Source organism: Choloepus didactylus, chromosome 9, assembly GCF_015220235.1.
Source record: "Choloepus didactylus isolate mChoDid1 chromosome 9, mChoDid1.pri, whole genome shotgun sequence".
Taxonomy (NCBI): domain Eukaryota; kingdom Metazoa; phylum Chordata; class Mammalia; order Pilosa; family Megalonychidae; genus Choloepus; species Choloepus didactylus.
Genome location: NC_051315.1, coordinates 87,106,473 through 87,127,174, shown reverse-complemented (window position 1 = coordinate 87,127,174; position 20,702 = coordinate 87,106,473). Strand labels below are relative to the sequence as shown.

Here is a 20,702-nt window from a genome sequence, read left to right as displayed (position 1 = left end):
TCATATTTAGAAATGAACTGATAACCCATTATAAATTCAAATATGACTACTTCTCATGAATAACACTAATGTGTTTAAGAGTATGCAGATTTTTCTTTAAGTGCCAGTTTCATCTTAGGAACTGAAACATTTTATTCTGGAAATAAAGCCTTTATGGGTCCAAATTTAATGAAATGAAATTTCATTTTATGAAATGAGCCTTGAATGTAATTACCCTTTCCTGGGAAGTTCAGAGTGCCCTTCACTGAGGATACCAGTACTGTTGCCAAAATCTCTTTTCTCAATTTGTAACCTCTGGCCATGGAATTGGATCTCAGAAACCAGCCCATTTGTAGATAGCCGTATCTTGGCATATATACCCATATCAGCAGAGTGTTGATGTTATTATTTTAAAACACTCTGTAGAACAAGTCTAGTGATTTATCCTTGAATGAAGCTGGATGAATGGAAATGGAAGTTATAACACTGCATAGAAGATTGCTAGTCTAGTCGTGGTTTTGAGTTTTGCTCTCAGAAACCTTGCTTGGTTCGCTGTTGTTATGAGTTATTGTGTTTTGCTTCTCAGAGAATGGGAGGGCAAGCTGCTGCTGCTTCAAGAGATTCTGGATGAATGGCTCAAGGTCCAAGCCACATGGTTATATTTGGAGCCCATTTTCAGCTCCCCAGATATTATGTCTCAAATGCCTGAGGAAGGCAGACGATTTACAGCTGTGGATAAAATCTGGAGAGATACAATGAAAAGCGTCACACAAGTAAGTAAAAATCTCTCTGGATAGCATGATTATGTTGGTTGAAGTGACATGGGTTTTCTTTTCAAAACTGTCCCACACACATTCTCATTTTGGCTCGTGTTTTAGAATCCCAAGGTTCGAGAAATAAAGCAAAATAGGTATTTTCCCTGACTACTCCTTGAGGTCCAAATTGAAACTGAATTGTATAGTAACCTTTAACGTTACTGGCTCTTGCTGGAAGTTGTGGTAGAACGACAGTGAATTCAATGCTTGCTGCTCTATCTCATCTTCCCCTTATTGTGGGACGCTCCACCATCGATATGCACTGCTGGAGACATGCACCCTGCCAGCAACTCAGTCAACAAGTTTCTCTGTTGAAACAAACAAACAAAAAAGATGAGTTTACAAAGATGAATAGATCTAAGGAGTCCAATAAATGAAAACGAAGGCAGGAAAAAACCTGAAAAATAATACACAAAATACTGTGAAAGAGAGCTAAAAATTAAAGCTAAGGAGGCAGTTTGCTGGTTTGAATGTATTATGTCCCCCAAAATGCCATTTTCTTTGATGTAATCTTGTGTGGGCAGATGCATCAGTGTTGATTAGATTGTAATTCTTTGAGTGTTTCTGTGGAAATGCACCCCACCCAACTGTGGGTGATGACTCTGATTAGATAATTTCCATGGAGGTGTTACCCACCCACTTAGGGTGGATCTAAATTAAATCACTGGAGCCGTATAAATGAGCTGACAAACAGGAGGAACTCAGTGCAGCTGTGAGTGACATTTTGAAGTGCAGCTGAGAGTGACATTTTGAAGAGGAGCTACAGCCAAGAGGGACACTTTGAAGAAAGCACAGGATCTGCAGATAAGAGACAGTTTGAAGACGGCCATTGAAAGCAGACTCTGGAGAAGCTAAGAGAGGACAAATACCCCAAGTGCAACTAAGAGTGACATTTTTGAGGAACTGCAGCCTAGAGAGGAACGTCCTGGGAGAAAGCCATTTTGAAACCAGAACTTTGGAGCAGATGCCAGCCACGTGTCTTCCGAGCTAACTGAGGTTTTCCAGACACCATTGGCCATCCTCCAATGAAAGTACCCGATTGCTGATGTGTTAACTTGGACACTTTATGGCCTTAAGACTGTAACTGTGTAATCAATTAAACCTCCTTTTATAAAAGCCAATCCATCTCTGGTGTTTTGTATTCTGGCAGCATTAGAAAACTAGGACAGGCAGTTTTATAAAAATCAATAACACTGAGAAAAGTATGGGTTTGTTTAATTAAAAAGACACTTATTTACTGCCTGCCAAGCATGGTTGGTGTGTTATTAGAGATAAGATTAAAGTGGAATAAATATTAGTTGTTAAATTACATTTCAATGATGTAAACTACTCCACTGGTATTTTGATCAAATACTGTACTTTGGGTTTGGAAGAGTATTATCTTAAATTTTTTTCCTGCCCTGAAATAGAAATGTGCATATCTTTTTTATTTAAACTTTGAAAGCTGTGACTATAATCCTAAATACAGATAATATTGTATTGACATCAACTATATGATTTGATAGGAAAATGAGAAAGATGGACATAGATTTGTTTATGTTTACCTCATTTTATGTAATAGTACTTGAAACAAATCTCTATATAAGCTAAAGTTATGTAAAATTAATCATATTGAATGAATTCCCTATTTATAGGGGCTGTTGGTGAATCATTTGATACTGTAGTTAATCAATTCTAATTAGTTTATTTTATAAATGTAGTCTTTCATATATTGTTTCCTTACAACCTAGAAGAGCCCTTACAACATGTATACATTTTCATTTGAAAAAGAATCAAATAGAATTGTTTTGTTGTCCCAAAAAACAAGAAGTAGATGCTTTTGAATACTGCTAGTTAGTGTAATTTTAAAAAATAAAAAGAAAATTTCTCTTTTTGGTGTTGATCAAAATACTCTTCAAAATCCCATATTGCTAAGCAAATTTTGTAGGCATTTCAATGCCTAAAAAGGAATAGCAGTTCTGGGACTATTAAATAAGGGAAACATATTTTTGATTCTATATAACTGCTGAATTAAATACAAACAAACATACACCAAATTCATAGCAGCATTATTCACACTAGGCAAAAGGTGGAAACAATCCAAGTCTGCATCAACAGATGAGTGGATAAACAAATGTGGCATATACATACATTGGAATAGTATTCAGCTGTAAAAAGGAATGATGTTCTGATACATACAACAACATGGATGAACCTTGAAAACATCATGTTGCATGAAATAAACAAGACAAATATAAAAAATATCTAGAATAAGCAAATTTATAGCAATAGAAAGTAGATTAAAGGTTACCAGGGGCCTGGAGGAGGGGCTACTGGGTGATTAATGGGTAAATTTTTTGTTTTGGGTGGTGGAAAAGCTGTGGTAATAAATGGTACTATGGTAGCCCAAGATTATGAATGTAATTAATACCACTGAGCTGTACACTTAAAAGTGGTTAAAATGGCAGAATTTGTGTTTTATATATGTATTACCACAATAAAAATAATAAAAAAAGGGAGATAATTAGAAAAAATTAGAACTGCAGAAACAGTGTTTCAGCTTTGCTGGTAGTTTTTATATACTTCAAAGTGCCAACAAACAGACAAAACAAAATAAAAATGCATTGCTTCTCCTTGTTCCCAAATAAGCAGGCTTCTTTTCATTTACTTCATATGCTTATGCTATAAGACGATTGTCTTCCTCAATTTGCTTTTGCATTTTCTCCCTCTCTACATGTTTAGTATTCAGAGCAGCTTTTGTCCATTCTCTCCAAAGCTTTGAAAATAAACATTCTCTTAGAAAATCCAGTAAGATAACCTGTGTAATAGAGGCTTCTGGATTAACTGCTTGGTACAAAAGACCTCATTTTCATTCTTAGGGGGTTCCTAATAAAGGTTCTTTTAGAGATATACTATGCCAAGGGGAAAGCCTGAGTTTTGAAAATAGAATGTAAATGATACTGTTTGTATAACTGGTTTGATTGAGGTGTTTCAGCTCTTTGAGGTATAAACATTAAATAATTTTATGTTTTGGTACCTGTTACCAGCTATGCTTAGTCAAAGCCCCATTCTCCTTGGAAGAGGCTGCCTTATTGACATCTCATTCTAATTCCAGAATTCTTCAGTCACTTTTGGTTATTAGGGTAGTTTTGTCTATGAAGACTTAGTTGTATCTGTTTCAAAACCTCATTCTCATGTTCTACTCAGAGCTCTTCTCCCCACAGGGCAGAAAAACCTGAGGTTCCAGTGATAGGGAGGTGTAGGACTGCTCTCCCACACTACCTCTCTCCTTCCTGTCCTTATCATGTGGTGTTGGGACAAAAGGGTGGAGAGAGGGAGAAAGACAGAAAGAAGAGGGGAAAGAGACCAAGAGAACAAGAGTGAAAGAGCATTTCCTGGTATAACTGATCTGTCAAATTGGCTGTTTGTTTTGTTGTTGATCACAAGATGGACAACCTCCTGTCTATGGTTGTCCACACACTGTCCCTTTTCTGCTGGTCTAGCATTTTGTTAATTGACTCAGTGTGGATAGGTGAAGACCCCAACAAGCTCTGGCTGATGGGGGGACTCAATCTTGAGCATCTCCCCTTGGCTTGGGTCATCCTCTGTGAGATTTGGAGACATCTTCAAACTTACTTCTCACTGATGGCTTTTGCCACATTCCTCTAATATATGTGTCTCTTTCTCCCATGCCACAGCAGTATTTCATAAATCTGCAGCTCCCAATTTCATCTGCCTTCCATGGCTCAAATGTGAGGTCTGCAGAAAGGCAAGCTCCATCTTTTGTACTTCTTAGTAACCTCAAGTACGTGGTCCTTGTGCCTCCTTCACCTGGTTGTCCCACCATGCTGTCTTCTCTTGGAGTTCTTTCCTGCTCACCTAGTAACTAAACAGACTTCCAGATGGGGAACAAGATGTCAGTCTACTCTCTTTCCAGGCTCTTAAACTTTACTAGGTACTCTCTCAGGCTGCCTCCCTAAGATTCAGGGATGGGAACCAGTTAATTGCCCACCAGATGGAGGTGAAAGTGGATAATCCCTCTTCATATATACTGCACTTTCACCAAACTTAACTTTTGACCCACTCAGGAATTCTTTGGTATTCCATACAATGCAGGGGAAGGAACTCTTGACTTCCTTCCCAGATCTTTTCCTCTCATAGTCTAATCTTAACTCGGTAAATATAAATTTCATTCCCCTGTTGTTCAAGCTGAAAACCTAGGGTCATTCTTTATTTCTCCTTTTCCCTTTATTATAGTAAATATTTTCAGTTGGTACTAAGCATTTCACTCTTTCCTAGTGAGCTGTAAAATTAAAAACAACTTCTCCTGGACTTCCCAGCGTTTCAGTTTGTGGAAGTGAACTAAATTCTGCCAATTAGATGCACTCGTTTGAGATTTGGAAGGCATAAATGGTCATTTTTCTACCATTTTGAGTATTTCTGCTGTCAAACAAGACCGTGAAGACATGACTTTTTTTTTTCAAACAGGGCATGAATGTCTGGTCACCAGTTTTATGGGAGTTGAAAGGCAATGATGGAGGTGGCTTCCTGAGCTCAGTTCCTTGACCCTAGAATCACAGCCACATGGTGTGTTCTTGAACTCAATAGTTCCAGTATAGTATCCTTTTGTCCTGATTGGGACAGAAGTAGGAACACTCCTAGAAGGTCAGTTCCACAGTATTCTAAAGGAGTCTTTCCTGGAAGCCTAGCCTGAAATGTCCAAAGATTTTGTAATTACTTAATTCTCTGTGTTAAATCCCTTTCCTCCTAGTGTACCTAGAAGAATTCTGCTGTGAACCTTGAATAAATAAATCTACCAGAACCTCAACGATGTGATCGAGGGTTGTTTATATGACCCAGTAGGGTTTTAGGGTAGTGTAGGGTTAGTTACCATTTGAAAATGGGGCCCTGATAGTGCCTGGCATACTTTGGAAGAATCACTTACTTTAATTATGCCCTTGTTCTCCTGGAATGAGGAGTCTGTATTAGAGGCCAGGCTCTGGTGGACCTAGTGGCTACTGGAATATGTAATTTTGGTTTGGATTTGGATTACAAGGGATGTGAGATGGGCTGAATTCTTTCAAAGACACTAGAAAAATTAAAGAAATAAGTGGGTTTCAGGATTTCAAATTCTCTGCTCAAGACACATCAAAAGACTAAGGAGTTTCTGTGACTACCCTCAAAAAGCCTTTTATTTCTTGTAGCTTCAAGTTTGACATAGACAGAAGTCAGTTACAGAGTTTAATCCTATGGGTTGCTAAATTGCAATGTAATTTAATTCACAGCCTTGCCATGTTTCTATGTGGAAGTTAGTTCACTGATTGGGAAAAAGTGGGACAGTGAGACTTGGAAATGGGATGTTTGGGTGGATTTGAATGACTCTGGGTACCCTGACCATCAGACCTTGCTGAGTCCTCCTTTCCAAAAACCTTGACATAAATCTGAGAAATACAGGTGGCAAGGTATTATGATGGTGCTTGGTTAGGGAGGAAAGAACCTAAGTTAGTTGCTGGCTTAGTTTCCTAGGGCTGCTGTAACAAGTACCACAACCTGGGTGGCTGAAAACAACCAAAATTTATTCTCTCATAGTTCTAGAAGGCTAGACGTCTGAAATCAAAGTGTCAGCGGGGCCATGCTTCCTCCGATGGCTCTACAGTAGAATTCTTCCTTGTTTCTTCCGGCTCCTGGTGGCCCCAGGTGCTCCTTGGCTCATGGAGTTGTAACTCTATAGTCACATGGCCATCTTCTTGTTGTGTGTCTTCATCTCTGTGTCAAAATCTCCCTCTTCTTATAAGGAAAACAGTCATATTGGATTTAGGGCCCACCCTATTGCAGTGTAACCTCATCTTAACTTGATTACTTCTTATTTCTAAAAAAGGTCACATTTACAGGTACCAGAGGTTAGGACTTGAACATCTATTTTGAGGGGGCACAATTCAACCACAACAAACATGATCAAATGTACTGATGTGAGTGTACATACCAGACAGCCTGGTTTCAATATGTTAGCTGGGGTTTGCTTTATTGACCAAAACCCAGCTTCCATGGTGGTCTACCTAAATGAAGTTGAAATGCCAGAAAATCCTTGATATAATTTAAGGACATTGGAGACTGGTTTACAGATGTTTCTGCAAAATATGCTTGCATTATCTCCCAGTGAAAATTATAGCCCCACTTAAGGATGGCTTTAAAAGATGGTAGGGATGGGAATTCTTTCAATGGGTGTAACTTCATTGAGTATATCAGGGTTACCTCCATTGCTGAGTGTTCAAGCTGCCAATAGCAGAAACTAAAATAATGCCCTGGTAACAAACACAGCACCTGGAGGGACCAGGCAGCCATTTAGGGGGAATTGAATGAATCCATTGGACTTCTTTTATCATGGAGATGGACAGTGATTTGTCCACACCTGATGGAATTTTGCTTTCCCACCTCAATCTTCTGCAAACCTATCATCCACTGACTTGCTGAGTGACTTATTCATTGTCATACTTCCCTCACAACATTGTTTCTGCTAAGGAACTTATAATTCAAGAAAGATGACACAATGGGCTGTCACCTGTGGGGTTTACGGATCCCACCATGAGTATTGACCTTATTAAAACAGAAGTGGCTTATATTGAAGACTCAATTCTGTACCAGCTGAGAAGTGTTTGGGGTACAGTTCTGGAGGATATATGGTAAATATTCTCAACCAACTCCAGGTATGTAGGTTCTCCCATAAATAGAGTAAAATGGGTCTGGGTAATAAGGAGTGAAAATGGGAGTGACACCTCACCAATTCACCAAATAAGCTACTCACATCAATTTTAGTTCCCCAACTTGGGTTTGCTAGTTGAAATATCTTAATATTCAGGAGAAAAATGCCTCTATGCAGGGACATATCAGTGGTTTCATTGGACTAGAAGTTCTTGATCTGCCCTCTCCCCATCCTTTTGCCTCCCTGTCCTTATAACTTTCCACCTTACTTACTCTATTCCAACCACACTGGCCTCCTTTTTTTTTTTTTTTTTTTCAATTAATTTCACAGCCAAACATGTTCTACCTTAGGGCCTTTGCACTGACTGGACCCTCTTCCTGGAATGCTCCACTTCCAAACATCTGTAGAGCTAATGCTTTTGTCTGCTTGAAGTCTTTTCTCAAATGCTACCTTTTCACAGAGGCTCACATTGAACAACCTAGTGAAAATTGAAACCTGCCTTCATGTTTCCTGATCTTCATTCCAACCCTGCCCCTTTTTTGTAGCATCTGTCTTACTATATAATTTATGATTTATGTTTATTATCTATCTCCTCCATAGAGGCTGTAATCTTTGTTTGCTTTGTTCACTGTTGTAGCCCAAGCGGTGAGAACAGTGCCTGACACACATCAGGCCTTCAATAAATACTGGTTGAGTGAGTGAATGAATAAGTAAATTGAGACTGATCCTTGAATTCTTGTGAATTCTGAGGATTCTGAGTTTATTCTAATAAATCCTCTCTGAAAATTCAATTTTAGGTAAGTGGGCCCTAAGATCTAGGTTAATCCTAGAAACATCTTAGGTCTTAAAAGAAAGAACTTCTGTTCCTGGTGAAGTCAAGGAATCTCAAGCAGTAAGGGCCCTTAACATTCTCCTCTAGCAACCTGATTGGTGCTTAAATGGTTTAATGAGGATCTTACAAGTTTTCTATTCCCTGGAATTTCTGACTAGGAATTTTATGCTTCCAGAAGTTTGCTGCTGTCTTGGGCTTAATTCTATTAAATATATTAAGCTGTACTTTCTGTGAAGTTTCCTGGCAGCGGTAATTAGAATGAATCCTCTTTACAGAAACCCAAATTAAAGTTTCAGACCCCTGATATCACAGGCATTGGGTTAAAAATTATAAATAAATCAGGAGGTTTTTATGTGAGCCGATGACAGTGGTGATGCTTGTGAATCAAAAGAAGACACATGAAATTGTAAAATTGTTTCTTTAATCAAAAAATTATGATGGTTAATAATTCCATGTTTTCCCCTCTGGGAAACAGAGAGCAATTGAGATGTCAAGGAAGTCATACTAAGTTTCAAATTTCCAGTAGTTTCCTGTTACAATATCTTACTGTTGTGTCTGAAGAACATAGCTTGTAAGTACCAGCCTGGTACAACATGGCAGGTTGTACGTTCCTTGAGTTCCTCTGTGTCTATAGGCTTCATTTGTCTTGCATTCACTCAAGCATTCAACAAATATTCACAGAATGTACCAAGTGTTTATGGCAATGCTTAGAAGAGATTTAAAGTCAATTTTATTTTCTTATGATAAATAATTTAGTCAAAGGATGGCAGATTATGAAATGTTCATTTCAACTCTATGAAACTGATGGAGTGATATAAATGCCTCTTTCCTCCCCCTCTCCCAGTATCCCTCTCTCCCCTCCCCTCCCCTCCCCTCCTCTCCTCTCCTCTCCTCTTTTCTTTTCTTTTCTTTTGAGACAGTTATAGTAGGCAATGAAAAAGGTGTATCTGACAACTCTCTGTGTGTTCTAGGCCCCGTATTAATCTCTTCAAACATGTTACCTCATTACAATCTTGAGAGAGATCTCTTATCTATCTCCATCCTAAAGATAAGAAAATAGAGACCAGGATGAAGTAAATGATCCAAGGTCACACAGATTATGAGAGGAATATGGGTAGAGACTGGGTATGCCTCCTTTGCGGCATTTCCTGATGTGGCATTTATTATGTTCACCTTCTCACTGGCAGAGAGTAAAGGTAGTTTAGTTTTCAGTCGTGAAATGATTACTTTTGTGTTTTTTCTTAAGTCCATAGATGAAGATACATAGATTATTGCCTGTGTGCATTTAGAAGTAAGCCTACTTCTACTTTAGAAGTAAGCCAATCTGATTAAGTAGGTTTGCCCTCAGAAATTCAGCAGTTGAAAATTTTTACTCCAATGCTTAGTGTTTCCTGAGGCATTTCTTTGTAATATTTAGTGAAAGGAATTTGAGCTGTTGTTTAAAATAGCTGAGATTTTAGCTTTCCAATCCCAGATCCAAAATAGCGACATTGCAAGAAATTCTTTAGCTGAGAAGAAGACAAATATTGTTCATCTGTGAAAGGAGTTTTTCACATTTATTAGCAACCGTTCAGCTTTATTTTTTAACAAAGAAAGGCATGCTTTTCCAGAAGGTGGTGCTCCAAGAACACGGTTTTGGTTTTTGGCTTTAGGAGTACAAGAGTACTCTATCCTTCACTGAATGAATTGCACATTGGAATTATTACCAGAGTCTCTGCCATGCCATTTGTGTGTGTGGTTTTGTTTTTTAATGTTTATTTGAAACATTAAATTGTTAGGAACTGTAATAAAATGCCTTTTAAAAATTGTGCACCTTTGAAGGTAAGTTGATCTAATTATATGTAACACATTTCATATGAGCCTGTTTTGTTGAGAAAACAGGTCATGATGATTATTTTGTTCTTTGATAAAATTGCTGTGTTTCCAAGTTATATTGTTATAACTAAAAACAAAGCAGAAGATTATCCACATTCAAAATATATTAACAAAAAACATATTTAGAGACTCCTAATGAAACCATTTACAACTGGCATTTTTGGTTGCTCTCTCAGCTGTGGCTGAATGACAAAAATAAGTTTAATTAGTTCATCTTAAAATTCAGTGTTCAGATTTTAACAATACTCCCTTGATTTAATTTCATACAGATTTTCTAAAGTTCCCCTTTTCTTGTATTAATGAATATACCGATGTGTTCTCACTATGTTTGATATTTGGTATAGTGATTGAAATCTCACTTTAATGTGTTTTAGCACCTCTTTTTAACACCTTTAGGCTTATTTAGTTAAGAACTTCTTTTACTTCGTAAATTTTATCAATGTAACACTGAGTTTGGAATTGAAAGACCAAGAATGGACCCTGATGACATAAGCTGTGTATTAAAGAAAAATAAAGTTAAAAGAATTTTTATTTTATATATATCTAGATTGTATTTTATTATGTATTTCTGAAGTTTTTCATAAAGCCGGTAGTTGTATGGATATGTCATGAAATCAATAAGCTATTTACTTTTTTTAAAGTTGTGATGATTCTTATTTTGAATCTCATAGAAAAAAAAAAAAAAAGCTCTTTTTCAAACACTTAATTGAGTTTGAATCACTTTAAAGCAAGCAGCTCTCAGTGGCACTTTAATATGATAGAACATTCAGAACTGTATGCCCCACAGGTGGGTAGTCTCAGGTCTCTAGAGTGTTCAGGAAGAACATACCCTGAAATTAAGTCCTTTAGGAAGCAGAATGGTATCATGTAGTTCCAAGCATGGTTCTTTATAATGTAAGCAAAATTCCTTCCTCTCCCCCAAAGCCCCTTAATTTTCTATCTATAGTTTTGAAGGATTGTGTCATTTTCAAAAAAGAGCTATCTCACTCAATACAGATTATTGCAGTCAATATAGTTCCTTTTAAACTTAATTGTTGATAAAACTTATCATAATATAACTTGATAAAAACCATATTCAAAATAATAAGAATAATGACGTATCTTTTGAGTACTTTTTCTCAAAGAAAAAAAGACAAAAGAGACATATCTCGTATTATTTTGTTTCCTCCTTATCCTTCTTGTGAGTTGAGCCAGTGTTCTCTCTCTCTCTATTTCATTTTCTGTCCCTCTCCATTCCAACTTAGAATGAGAAATTGTGAACAGTATGACTGATCATCAAGTCAACACGACTTGTACGTAATTAAAGAGGTTGGACCTGGAAAATGCAAGACCACTTTTTAAAACTAAATACCTTAAATTTTACCTAACTTCTGTTTTATTAAAAACATGTAATCTCAAATGTAAAATAAATACAAATAAAGTTAATATCTGATTTTTTAAAATTTAGTTTTTTTTCTTTTGTTTTTAGGATAAACATGTTCTGACAGTTGTAGGCATTGAGAGAATGCTGGAAAGGCTGAAAAAAAGTAATGAACTTTTAGAACTCATTCTTAAAGGACTTAATGAATATTTGGAAAAAAAACGCCTCTTCTTCCCCAGATTCTTTTTCTTGTCTAATGATGAACTTCTTGAGATTCTGTCTGAAACTAAAGATCCCACTAGGTAAGGAACTTATATATTTAACACATAGCTAAATTAATCTGCTTAAATTTAATTTTTAAAACAAGGCAGAACATGAATAATTGTATATGATTATGTTTTTGTAGTATTTTTTCTCCAATAATATTTTAACTATCATCGATCATCAATTTAAAACAATTACTAAAAACATAGGTAATGTCATTGAATGATATTTTTCCAAATATGATAAACCTTGGAATGGATTTCTTATTTTATCGCATATTCTCTTACAGATTTTTCAGAGCACAATCACTCTTGTAGAAGTGGTCACATTCAGAATAAAAGCCATTCTCAAAATAGTTTAGAACGACGTGCACAATTGTTCCTCCATTATCTCTCCATTTTCGTCTCCAGCTAGTCTTCTTGCTCATTCTGCCCACCAGCCTCCTTGCAATTCCTCATCAAAGGGGCAGCCTCCTATCTTTGTGTCTTTATACTTGCTGTTCTTTTTGCCTCAGATGCTCTTTGCTTAAATGTCCATGAGACTTCTTCCTTCTTCTTCCTTTACCTCACATTGGCTTTGGAGAAGACCTGCTCAAACATCTGACACTCGAGGAGCCCTTCTCTGACCACCATACTTAAAATGGCCACCCCTTTCAGCACTCCCTGGCTCCTTTCCCATGCTTATCTTCTCAATTTATTTTCTGTACTTATTACCATAATTTACTTACGTATAATTTTACTTTCCCTAACAGAATACAAGCTCCATGATAGCAGAAATACTTGACTGTTTTTTTACCCCCAGTGCTGATTCCTTAATCCTTAGAAAAGTGTCTGGTATATGGTAGGTACTCGATAGATATTTGTTAAACAAATTTGTTAATTTTGCATCTTCTGCCTTCAAGGTAGGAGGAGATGAGTAACCTAGACAAAAAGATAAATTTAGGCTCCAGTTTCCATCTGAGTTTTTATACCTCTGTTTCTTTTTGCTCATTTGAAAGGTAAATACAATTGATTATTTGTAATATGCCAAAAAATGAGGGGTTTAGTTAGTCCTGTATAACGGTTTGGGTACCTTCAAAGCAGTTGATTTAATAAACTGTAAAGAATTTGAAGTGCCAAACCAATTTCATAATTTTCAAGCAGTCTCAGAAGATACCAGTTGAAGTGGCTACTTTTGTGCATTTGAAGGTGTTTCAGAGACTAGTCTGATATCTGTTAGTCAAGATTTGGTTTGCTACTTTTATTATTTTTACTATCTTTTCAGTACACTGTGATGGAAACAAAGCTTTAAGGACCTCTCTTCCATAGCTCTTATAATAGTTGTAATTTTACAGATATTTTTGTGATTATTCAATTACTGTCTGACCCCCCACTGGACTGCATAATGCATGCAGGCAGGGATTGTATCTCTTATTTCCTGCTCAAAGCTGCATTCCCAGTAGCAGCTCTTGTTGGCCTAGGACATAGTACGTATTTATGAATTGAATGAAATTTGGTGCACAAAAACATTGATATCTAAGGAATTGCTTTAATTTGATTAATTCTCTTACTTTTTGTTTTCTCACAACAGGGTGCAACCACACTTGAAGAAATGTTTTGAAGGAATTGCAAAGGTAGAATTCACAGAAACTTTAGACATTACTCACATGAACAGTAGTGAAGGAGAGGTTGTGGAACTCATAGAGACCATTTCAACAGCCAAAGCCAGAGGTCAAGTGGAGAAGTGGTTGGTTGAGCTAGAAAGAGTTATGATTAACTCCATCCACAGGGTACCTGGCTTTATTTATTTTTTATTTTAGTCAAGTATGATAGAGTATAATGTTATTGTAGCTGTATCTTTGATAAATGCACTGTTATTTAGACAGAAATTGAGGCATAAATTACCAATGCAAATGTAACTGATAACTTGAAGGTAAAGAAATTATTTGCTTATGGTAGTAATTTTGTAGTGACTTACTTGAAAAGTGAGACAAAATGTCATCTATACCACAGAATACTTGGGTTTTAGTCATGTTTCTGTCTTATTTCTTGAGGCCACATGCTTTCATCATTAATTAGACACATGCTTTGGGAGCATCTTACTATTCTTCCACATCTTTCTCCTTGACATGTATACTTCTGTGGCCAATCCTTTTGTTCTGTGTGTTTATAACATAGGTAACAATGTGTTGGAAATTTTTAAATACTTTCTACAATTGATGGTAGGTTCATATTTCCCACCTCTCAGAAAGCATATTATTGTCAGCTCAATCATTTGTAATTTTTTTGTTAGTAGAGAATTTCAAGGCATGACAAGAAACAGAAATTAATTGAGCACTTAAATTCATTTTTGCTATAATGTGGATTTGCATTCAAGTTCTTTATCAAGAATAAAAGTCGTGATTGAGCACAGTAGCATGAGGGCAAGAATTAGAAGGAAATAAGGCATTTGGTCCTGATCAACAAAAGTTTTCATTAATTTTTCAGATTCCCCCACATGTTTGTGTTTAATATATATCATGTCACTGAATGATGCTGCTTCCTCTTGTTACATATAGTTTTAAAACATGCCTGTATAATATTTTTCCAGTGGATGTAAAATCTTCTGGGTGGTTTTCCGTTTCTCCCTATTATGAATTATATTACAATGAATGTCCTTAGGCATGTACATGTTTTCCTTGATTGAATTATTTTTATGATAATTCCTCATGTACAGGACTACTGGACCAAAGAGCGTTGATAGCCCTTGATGAGTATTGCCAAGTAATATTCCCATTTATGTGGCAGTTAGCAATGTAAATGAATTCTACTTTGACCACTATTTTAGCAGCATTGAATTCAATTATATGGCTTGCTAATTGATGCAGTATTTAGTGATAACTCATCATTTTTGCGTATCTGATACTATTTCATATTATTTCACTATTTTAATTTTGTCATAGTGCTTGGGGAAAATATTTTGGTTGTCATTTCAGAACATTAAAGGAATTATATGGAAAAATATGCTCTCAAAATTTCATGTGTGTGGTGCATAGGTGAAAATGCAAACAATAATAATGTGAAATGCTACAAATAGGAGATATAAGAAAATAGGAGATATGTGTGTTACCATGTTACAAGTATTTGTGTGTTTGAAAGGCTATTGCAGGATCCATGATGGCAGATTAGGAGAGACAGAGCAGAATACTTCTCTGTGAAAAACAATATATAAAAGACAGAAAGTGCTCCAGAATACCAGTTTCAGTGTTGTACTGGCCGGACAAGGTCTGCGACATCCACAGGGACTGTGTACTTGGTGAAACCGAGAGTCTGTGTTCAGAATCTAGTGAGTGAGGCTGCTGGGGAAATGGCAGCAATGCTGCAGAGGGGAGAAACTGGGTGTTGGCATTTGGAGATGGATTAGTTTAAAGACCCCAAAAGTGGCTGTGGATCCAGCAGTGAGAGCCACGCATTTGAGTGCGGTGGAGAGTGCCTTCCATGCCCCAGGAACCTGCCTCAGTATCTGGCGTGGACAACAGCCTTTTGCACACCCGCAGGTAATTGTCCTTGAGCTAGGAAGGCAAAGGTCCGCAGAAGTGGGAAATTACCACACCCTGTACAGCCATCTTTTCAACAGGCTGGGAATGCTTGTGCACAGTGCCACAGCTGAAAGCTTCCCTTGGGGATTCTGCTCACCTGTGACTCTGCACAGTCTTCCTTTGCAGCGGCCTGTGGAGGGCACAGCTTGGAGGCAGGGTCCTGCATGGAAGTCCCAAGGCCCTATATCAATCCTGGGGACTTGTGGGCCCACAGCAGAGAGAGACTGTGGAGAGTCTGAGCCGAAGGGTGGGACTCATGCAACAACTTTAAGTCTCTGGGAACAGCTGGGATATTTGAGTCTTAAAGCCACCTTCCCTCCCTGCCTCCACAGGGCACACCTCCACGTTCAGGGCTGGCTGCACCAACTACACATGGAAATTTGGAGCACTGATTGGACCCCCACAAGATTTGGATCCCCACTTGCTGCATAGATTAAGTTGTGGAGAACTGGCTTGAGGGTAATAGGTGGCTTGGGGGTGCCATCTGCTGGTAAGTCAGGGAAAGTACACTCCACCAAGCTGTAGCTCTGACAAATTACAGGTAATTGTTCAAATAAGCCTGCATATCCTAAAAGAACCCTATCAAGATAAGCAAATGCCAAGAGGCCAAAAACAACAGAAAATTTTAAAGCATATGAAGGAACCAGAAGATCTGGATAACCCAAACCCAAACACCCAAATCAAAAAAATCAGAGGAGATACAGTACTTGGAGCAATTAATCTACGAAGTAATCACAAACAACAAGATCATGGCACAGGATATAAACGACATGAAGAAGACCCTAGAAGAGCATAAAGAAGAATTTGCAAGAGTAAATTAAAAAATAGACGATCTTATGGAAATAAAAGAAACTGCTGATTAAATTTAAAAGATTCTGGATACACACAGTGCTAGATTAGAGGAAGCTGAGGAAAGAATATGTGAACTGGAAGAGTGCAGGCTTGAAAGTGAAAGTAGAAAAGAAAGAATGGAGAAAAAAAGAAAAAATTCAAAATGGATCTCAGGGATATGATGGACAACACAAAGCACACAAATATAAGAATCATTGGTGTTCCAGAAGGGGAAGAGAAGGGTAAAAGTCTAGAAAGAGTATTCAATGAAATTGTTGGGGAAACTTCACAGCCCATCTAAACAACATAAGTATGCAAATCATAGATGCCCAACGAACTCCAAACAGAATAAATCCAAATAAACCCATTCCAAGACATATTCTGATCAGATTGTCAAATGCTGAAGAGAAGGAGCAAATTCTGAAAGCAGGAAGAGAAGGAGCAAGTTCTGAAAGCAGCAATAGAGAAGCAGTTCACCACATACAAGGGAAATAACATAAAACTAAGCAGTGACTACTTAACAGCCAACATGGAGGCGAAAAGGCAGTGGTATGACATATTTAAGATTCTGAAAGAGAAAAATTTCCAACTAACAATTCTTTATCCAGCAAAGCTCTCTTTCAAATTTGAGGAAGAGCTTAAAATATTCAGAGACAAACACTGAGGGAATTTGCTAATAAGAGATCTGCCCTACTTGAGATACTAAAGGGAGCCCTACCAGCACAGAAACAAAGAAAGGAGAGAGAGGTATGGAGAAGTGTTCAGAACTAAAGATATTTAGTAAGGGTATATTAAAGGAAATAGAAAGAAAAATTATATCTGACAAACAAAAACCAAAGGTTAGGATGGCTGATTCAAGAAATGACTTCACAATAATAATATTGAATGTGAATGGATTAAACTCCCCAATTAAAAGATATAGATAGGCAGAATGGATTTAAAAATATGAACCATCAATAAGCTGCTTACAAGAGACTCATCTTAGACACAGAGACACAAAGAAATTGAAAGTGAAAGGATGGAAAAAAGTATTCCATGCAAGCTATGGCCACAAGAAAGCAGGAGTAGCAATATTAATTTCCAGATATAAAAGAGACTTTAAATGCAAGGATGTTATAAGAGACAAAGAAGGTCACTATATACTAATAAAAGGGACAATTCAACAAGAGGAAATAACAATCATAAATGTCTATGCACCCAATCAAAGTACCCCAAAATACATGAGACAAACATTGGCAAAACTGAAGAAAGCAATAGATGTTTCCACAATAATTGTGGGAGACTTCAACACATCACTCTCTCCTATAGATAGATCAACCAGACAGAGGACCAATAAGGAAACTGAAAACCTAAACAACCTAATAAGTGAATTTGAATTAACAAACATATATAGAACATTATGTCCCAAATCACCAGGATACACATTCTTCTCTAGTGCGCATGGAACTTTCTCCAGAATGGATCACATGCTAGGCCATAAAACAAGCCTCAATAAATTTAAAAAGATTGAAATTATTTGAAGCACACTCTCCAATCACAATGGAATACAACTAGAAGTCAAGAACCATCAGAGACTTAGAAAATTCACAAATATCTGGAGGTTAAACCACACACTCCTAAACAATCAGTGGGTTAAAGAAGTAATAGCAAGAGAAATCGCTAAATATATAGAGATGAATTAAAATAACACAAGATATCAAAATGTATGGGATGCAGCAAAGGCAGTATTGAGGGGGAAATTTAGAGCTCTAAATACATACATTAAAGAGGAAGAAAGAACTAAAGTCAAAGAACTAATGGAACAACTGAAGTAGATAGAAAATGAACAGCAAACTAATTCTAATCCAAGTAGAAGAAAAGAAATAACAAGGATTAAATCTGTAATAAATGACATAGAGAACAAAAAAAAAATAGAATAAATAACACCCCAAAAGTTGGTTCTTTGAGAAGATCAACAAGATTGACAAGCCCCTAGCTAGACTGATAAACTTAAAAAGAGAGAAGACCCAAATAAACAAAATAATAAATAAGGCGACATTACTGCAGATCCCAAAGAAATACAAAAAATTATAAGAGGATACTATGATCAACTGTATGCCAACAAACCAGATAATGTAGAGGAAATGGACAATTTCCTGGAAACACATGAACAACCTCGACTGACCAGAGAAGAAACAGAAGACCTCAACCAACCAATCACAGGCAAAGAGATCCAAATCAGTCATCAAAAAGCTTCCCACAAATAAATGCCCTGGGCCAGATGGCTTCACAGGGGAATTCTACCAACTTTCCAAAAAGAACTGACACCAATCTTACTCAAAATCTTTCAAAACATTGAAGGAAATGGAACACTACCTAACTCGTTTTATGAAGCTAACATCACTCTAATACCAAAACCAGATAAAGATGCTACAAGAAATGAAAATTACAGGCCAATCTCCCTAATGAATATACATGCAAAAAATCTCAACAAAATACTTTCAAATTGAATCTAAAGACACATTAAAAAAATCATACACCATGACCAAGTGGGGTTCATCCCAGGCATGCAACGATGGTTCAGCGTAAGAATATCAATCAATGTATTACAACACATTAACAAATCAAAAGGGAAAAATAAAATGATCATCTCAACAGATGCTAAAAAAGCATTCTACAAAATCCAGCATCCTTTTTTGATAAAAACACTTCAAAAGGTAGGAATTGAAGGAAACATCCTCAGTATGATAAAGGGCATATATAGAAAACCCTGGCATAGTACTCAAAGGTGAGAGACTGAAAGCCTTCCCTCTAAGATCAGGAACAAGACAAGGATGCCCGCTGTCACCACTGTTGTTCAACATTTTCCTAGAAGTGCTAGCTAGAACAATCCGGCAAGACAAAGATATAAAAGGAATCCAAATTGGAAAGGAAGAAGTAAAACTAACATTACTTGCAGACGATATGCTCTTATATCTGGAAAACCCTTAGAAATTTATGACACAGCTATTTGAGCTAATAAACAAATTTAGCAAAGTAGCGGGATACAAGATTAATGCACATAAGTCAGGGATGTTCTTATACACTAGAAATGACCTAACTGAAGAGACACTCAAGAAAAAGATACCATTTTTAATAGCAACTAAAAAAATCAAGGACCTAGGAATAAACTTAACCAAGGATATAAAAGACCTATACAAAGAAAACTACATAACTTTACTAAATGAAATAGAAAGGGATGTAAAAAGATGGAAAAATATTCCTTGTTCATGGATATGAAGGCTAAATGTCATTAAGATGTCAATTCTACCCAAATTCATCTACAGATTCAATGCAATTCCTATAAAAATTCCAACAACCTGCTTTGCAGACTTGGAAAAGCTAGTTGTCAAATTTATTTGGAAAGAGAAGAAGCCTCAAATTGCTAAAAACATTCTAAAAAGGAAAATGAAGCAGGAGGACCTACACTCCCTGACTTTGAAGCCTATTATAAAGCCACAGTTGCCAAAACAGCATGGTACTGGCACAAAGATAGACATATTGATCAATGGAATCAAATTGAGAATTCGGAGATAGTCCCCCAGATCAATGGTCGACTGATCTTTGACAAGGCCCTCAAAACCACTGAGCTGGGACATAACAGTCTATTCAACAAATGGGGCTGGGAGAGCTGGATATTCATATCCAAAAGAATGAAAGAGGACCCCTACCTCACACCCTACACAAAAATTAAGTCAAAATTGATTAAAGACCTCAATATAAGAGACAGTATCATAAAACTCCTAGAAGATAATGTAGGGGAACATCTTCAAGTCCTTGTATTAGGAGGTCCCTTCCTAGACCTCACAGCCAAAGCACAATCAGAAAAGAAAGAAATAGATAAATGGGAACTTCTCAAACTTAAAAGCATCTGTTCCTCAAAGGAATTTGTCAAAAAGGTGAAGAGGGAGAACCCAAGATGGTGGCTAGGTAAGACAGGGCAAAAAAACACCTCCATGAAAAATACTAGATAAAAGGCAGAAAGTGACCCAGAACATCAGTTCCAGCAATGCACCAGCCAGACAAGGTCTGCTAAATCCACAGAGACTGTGAATTTGTGAAACTGGGAGTCTGCATTCTGAAACAAGTGAGTGAGCTGGCTGAAAGTCTGGCAGCCTTGCTGCAGTGTGGGGAAACCATGGGTTGGTGTTTGGAGATGGACTAGTTCTTTAAAAAAAAAAACAAAAAAACCTGGGACCGACTGCAGATACAATGATGAGAACCATGCAGTGAAGCACGGCAGGAGTGGGCTCTCCCAACGCCTCAGTGTCTGGCATGGAGGATAGCCCTACCCATACCCACTGCTGATTGTCTTGGGGACAGGGGGCAGAGGGGAGCCAAAAGGAGAAAGAAACCATGCCCCTTGCAACCATCTCCCTGGTGGGCTGGGGACACTCCCACCCAGGGCCAGACCCACAGCCCAGAGCCATGCCAAGAAACCCAGTTTGACGGGGAGTATTTCCCGCAGCACTGCGCACACGCCACAATATCGG

The 20,702-nt window shown here is 37.3% G+C and overlaps 1 protein-coding gene across 5 annotated transcripts in view; it reads left to right on the top strand.

Annotated features, from left to right (window-relative positions):
* Positions 1-20,702, top strand: part of DNAH7 (dynein axonemal heavy chain 7) — a 371,530-nt gene that overhangs the window by 92,677 nt on the left and 258,151 nt on the right. For all 5 annotated transcript variants that reach the window (XR_005218999.1, XM_037850664.1, XM_037850667.1 and 2 more), the window contains 3 exons: positions 566-752; positions 11,649-11,842; positions 13,374-13,572. Coding sequence is in view for 4 of the 5 variants with exons in the window: in XM_037850664.1 (XP_037706592.1) it covers positions 566-752; positions 11,649-11,842; positions 13,374-13,572 (580 nt within the window). In the remaining variant the exon portion in view is untranslated. The remainder of the gene's footprint in view (positions 1-565; positions 753-11,648; positions 11,843-13,373; positions 13,573-20,702) is intronic.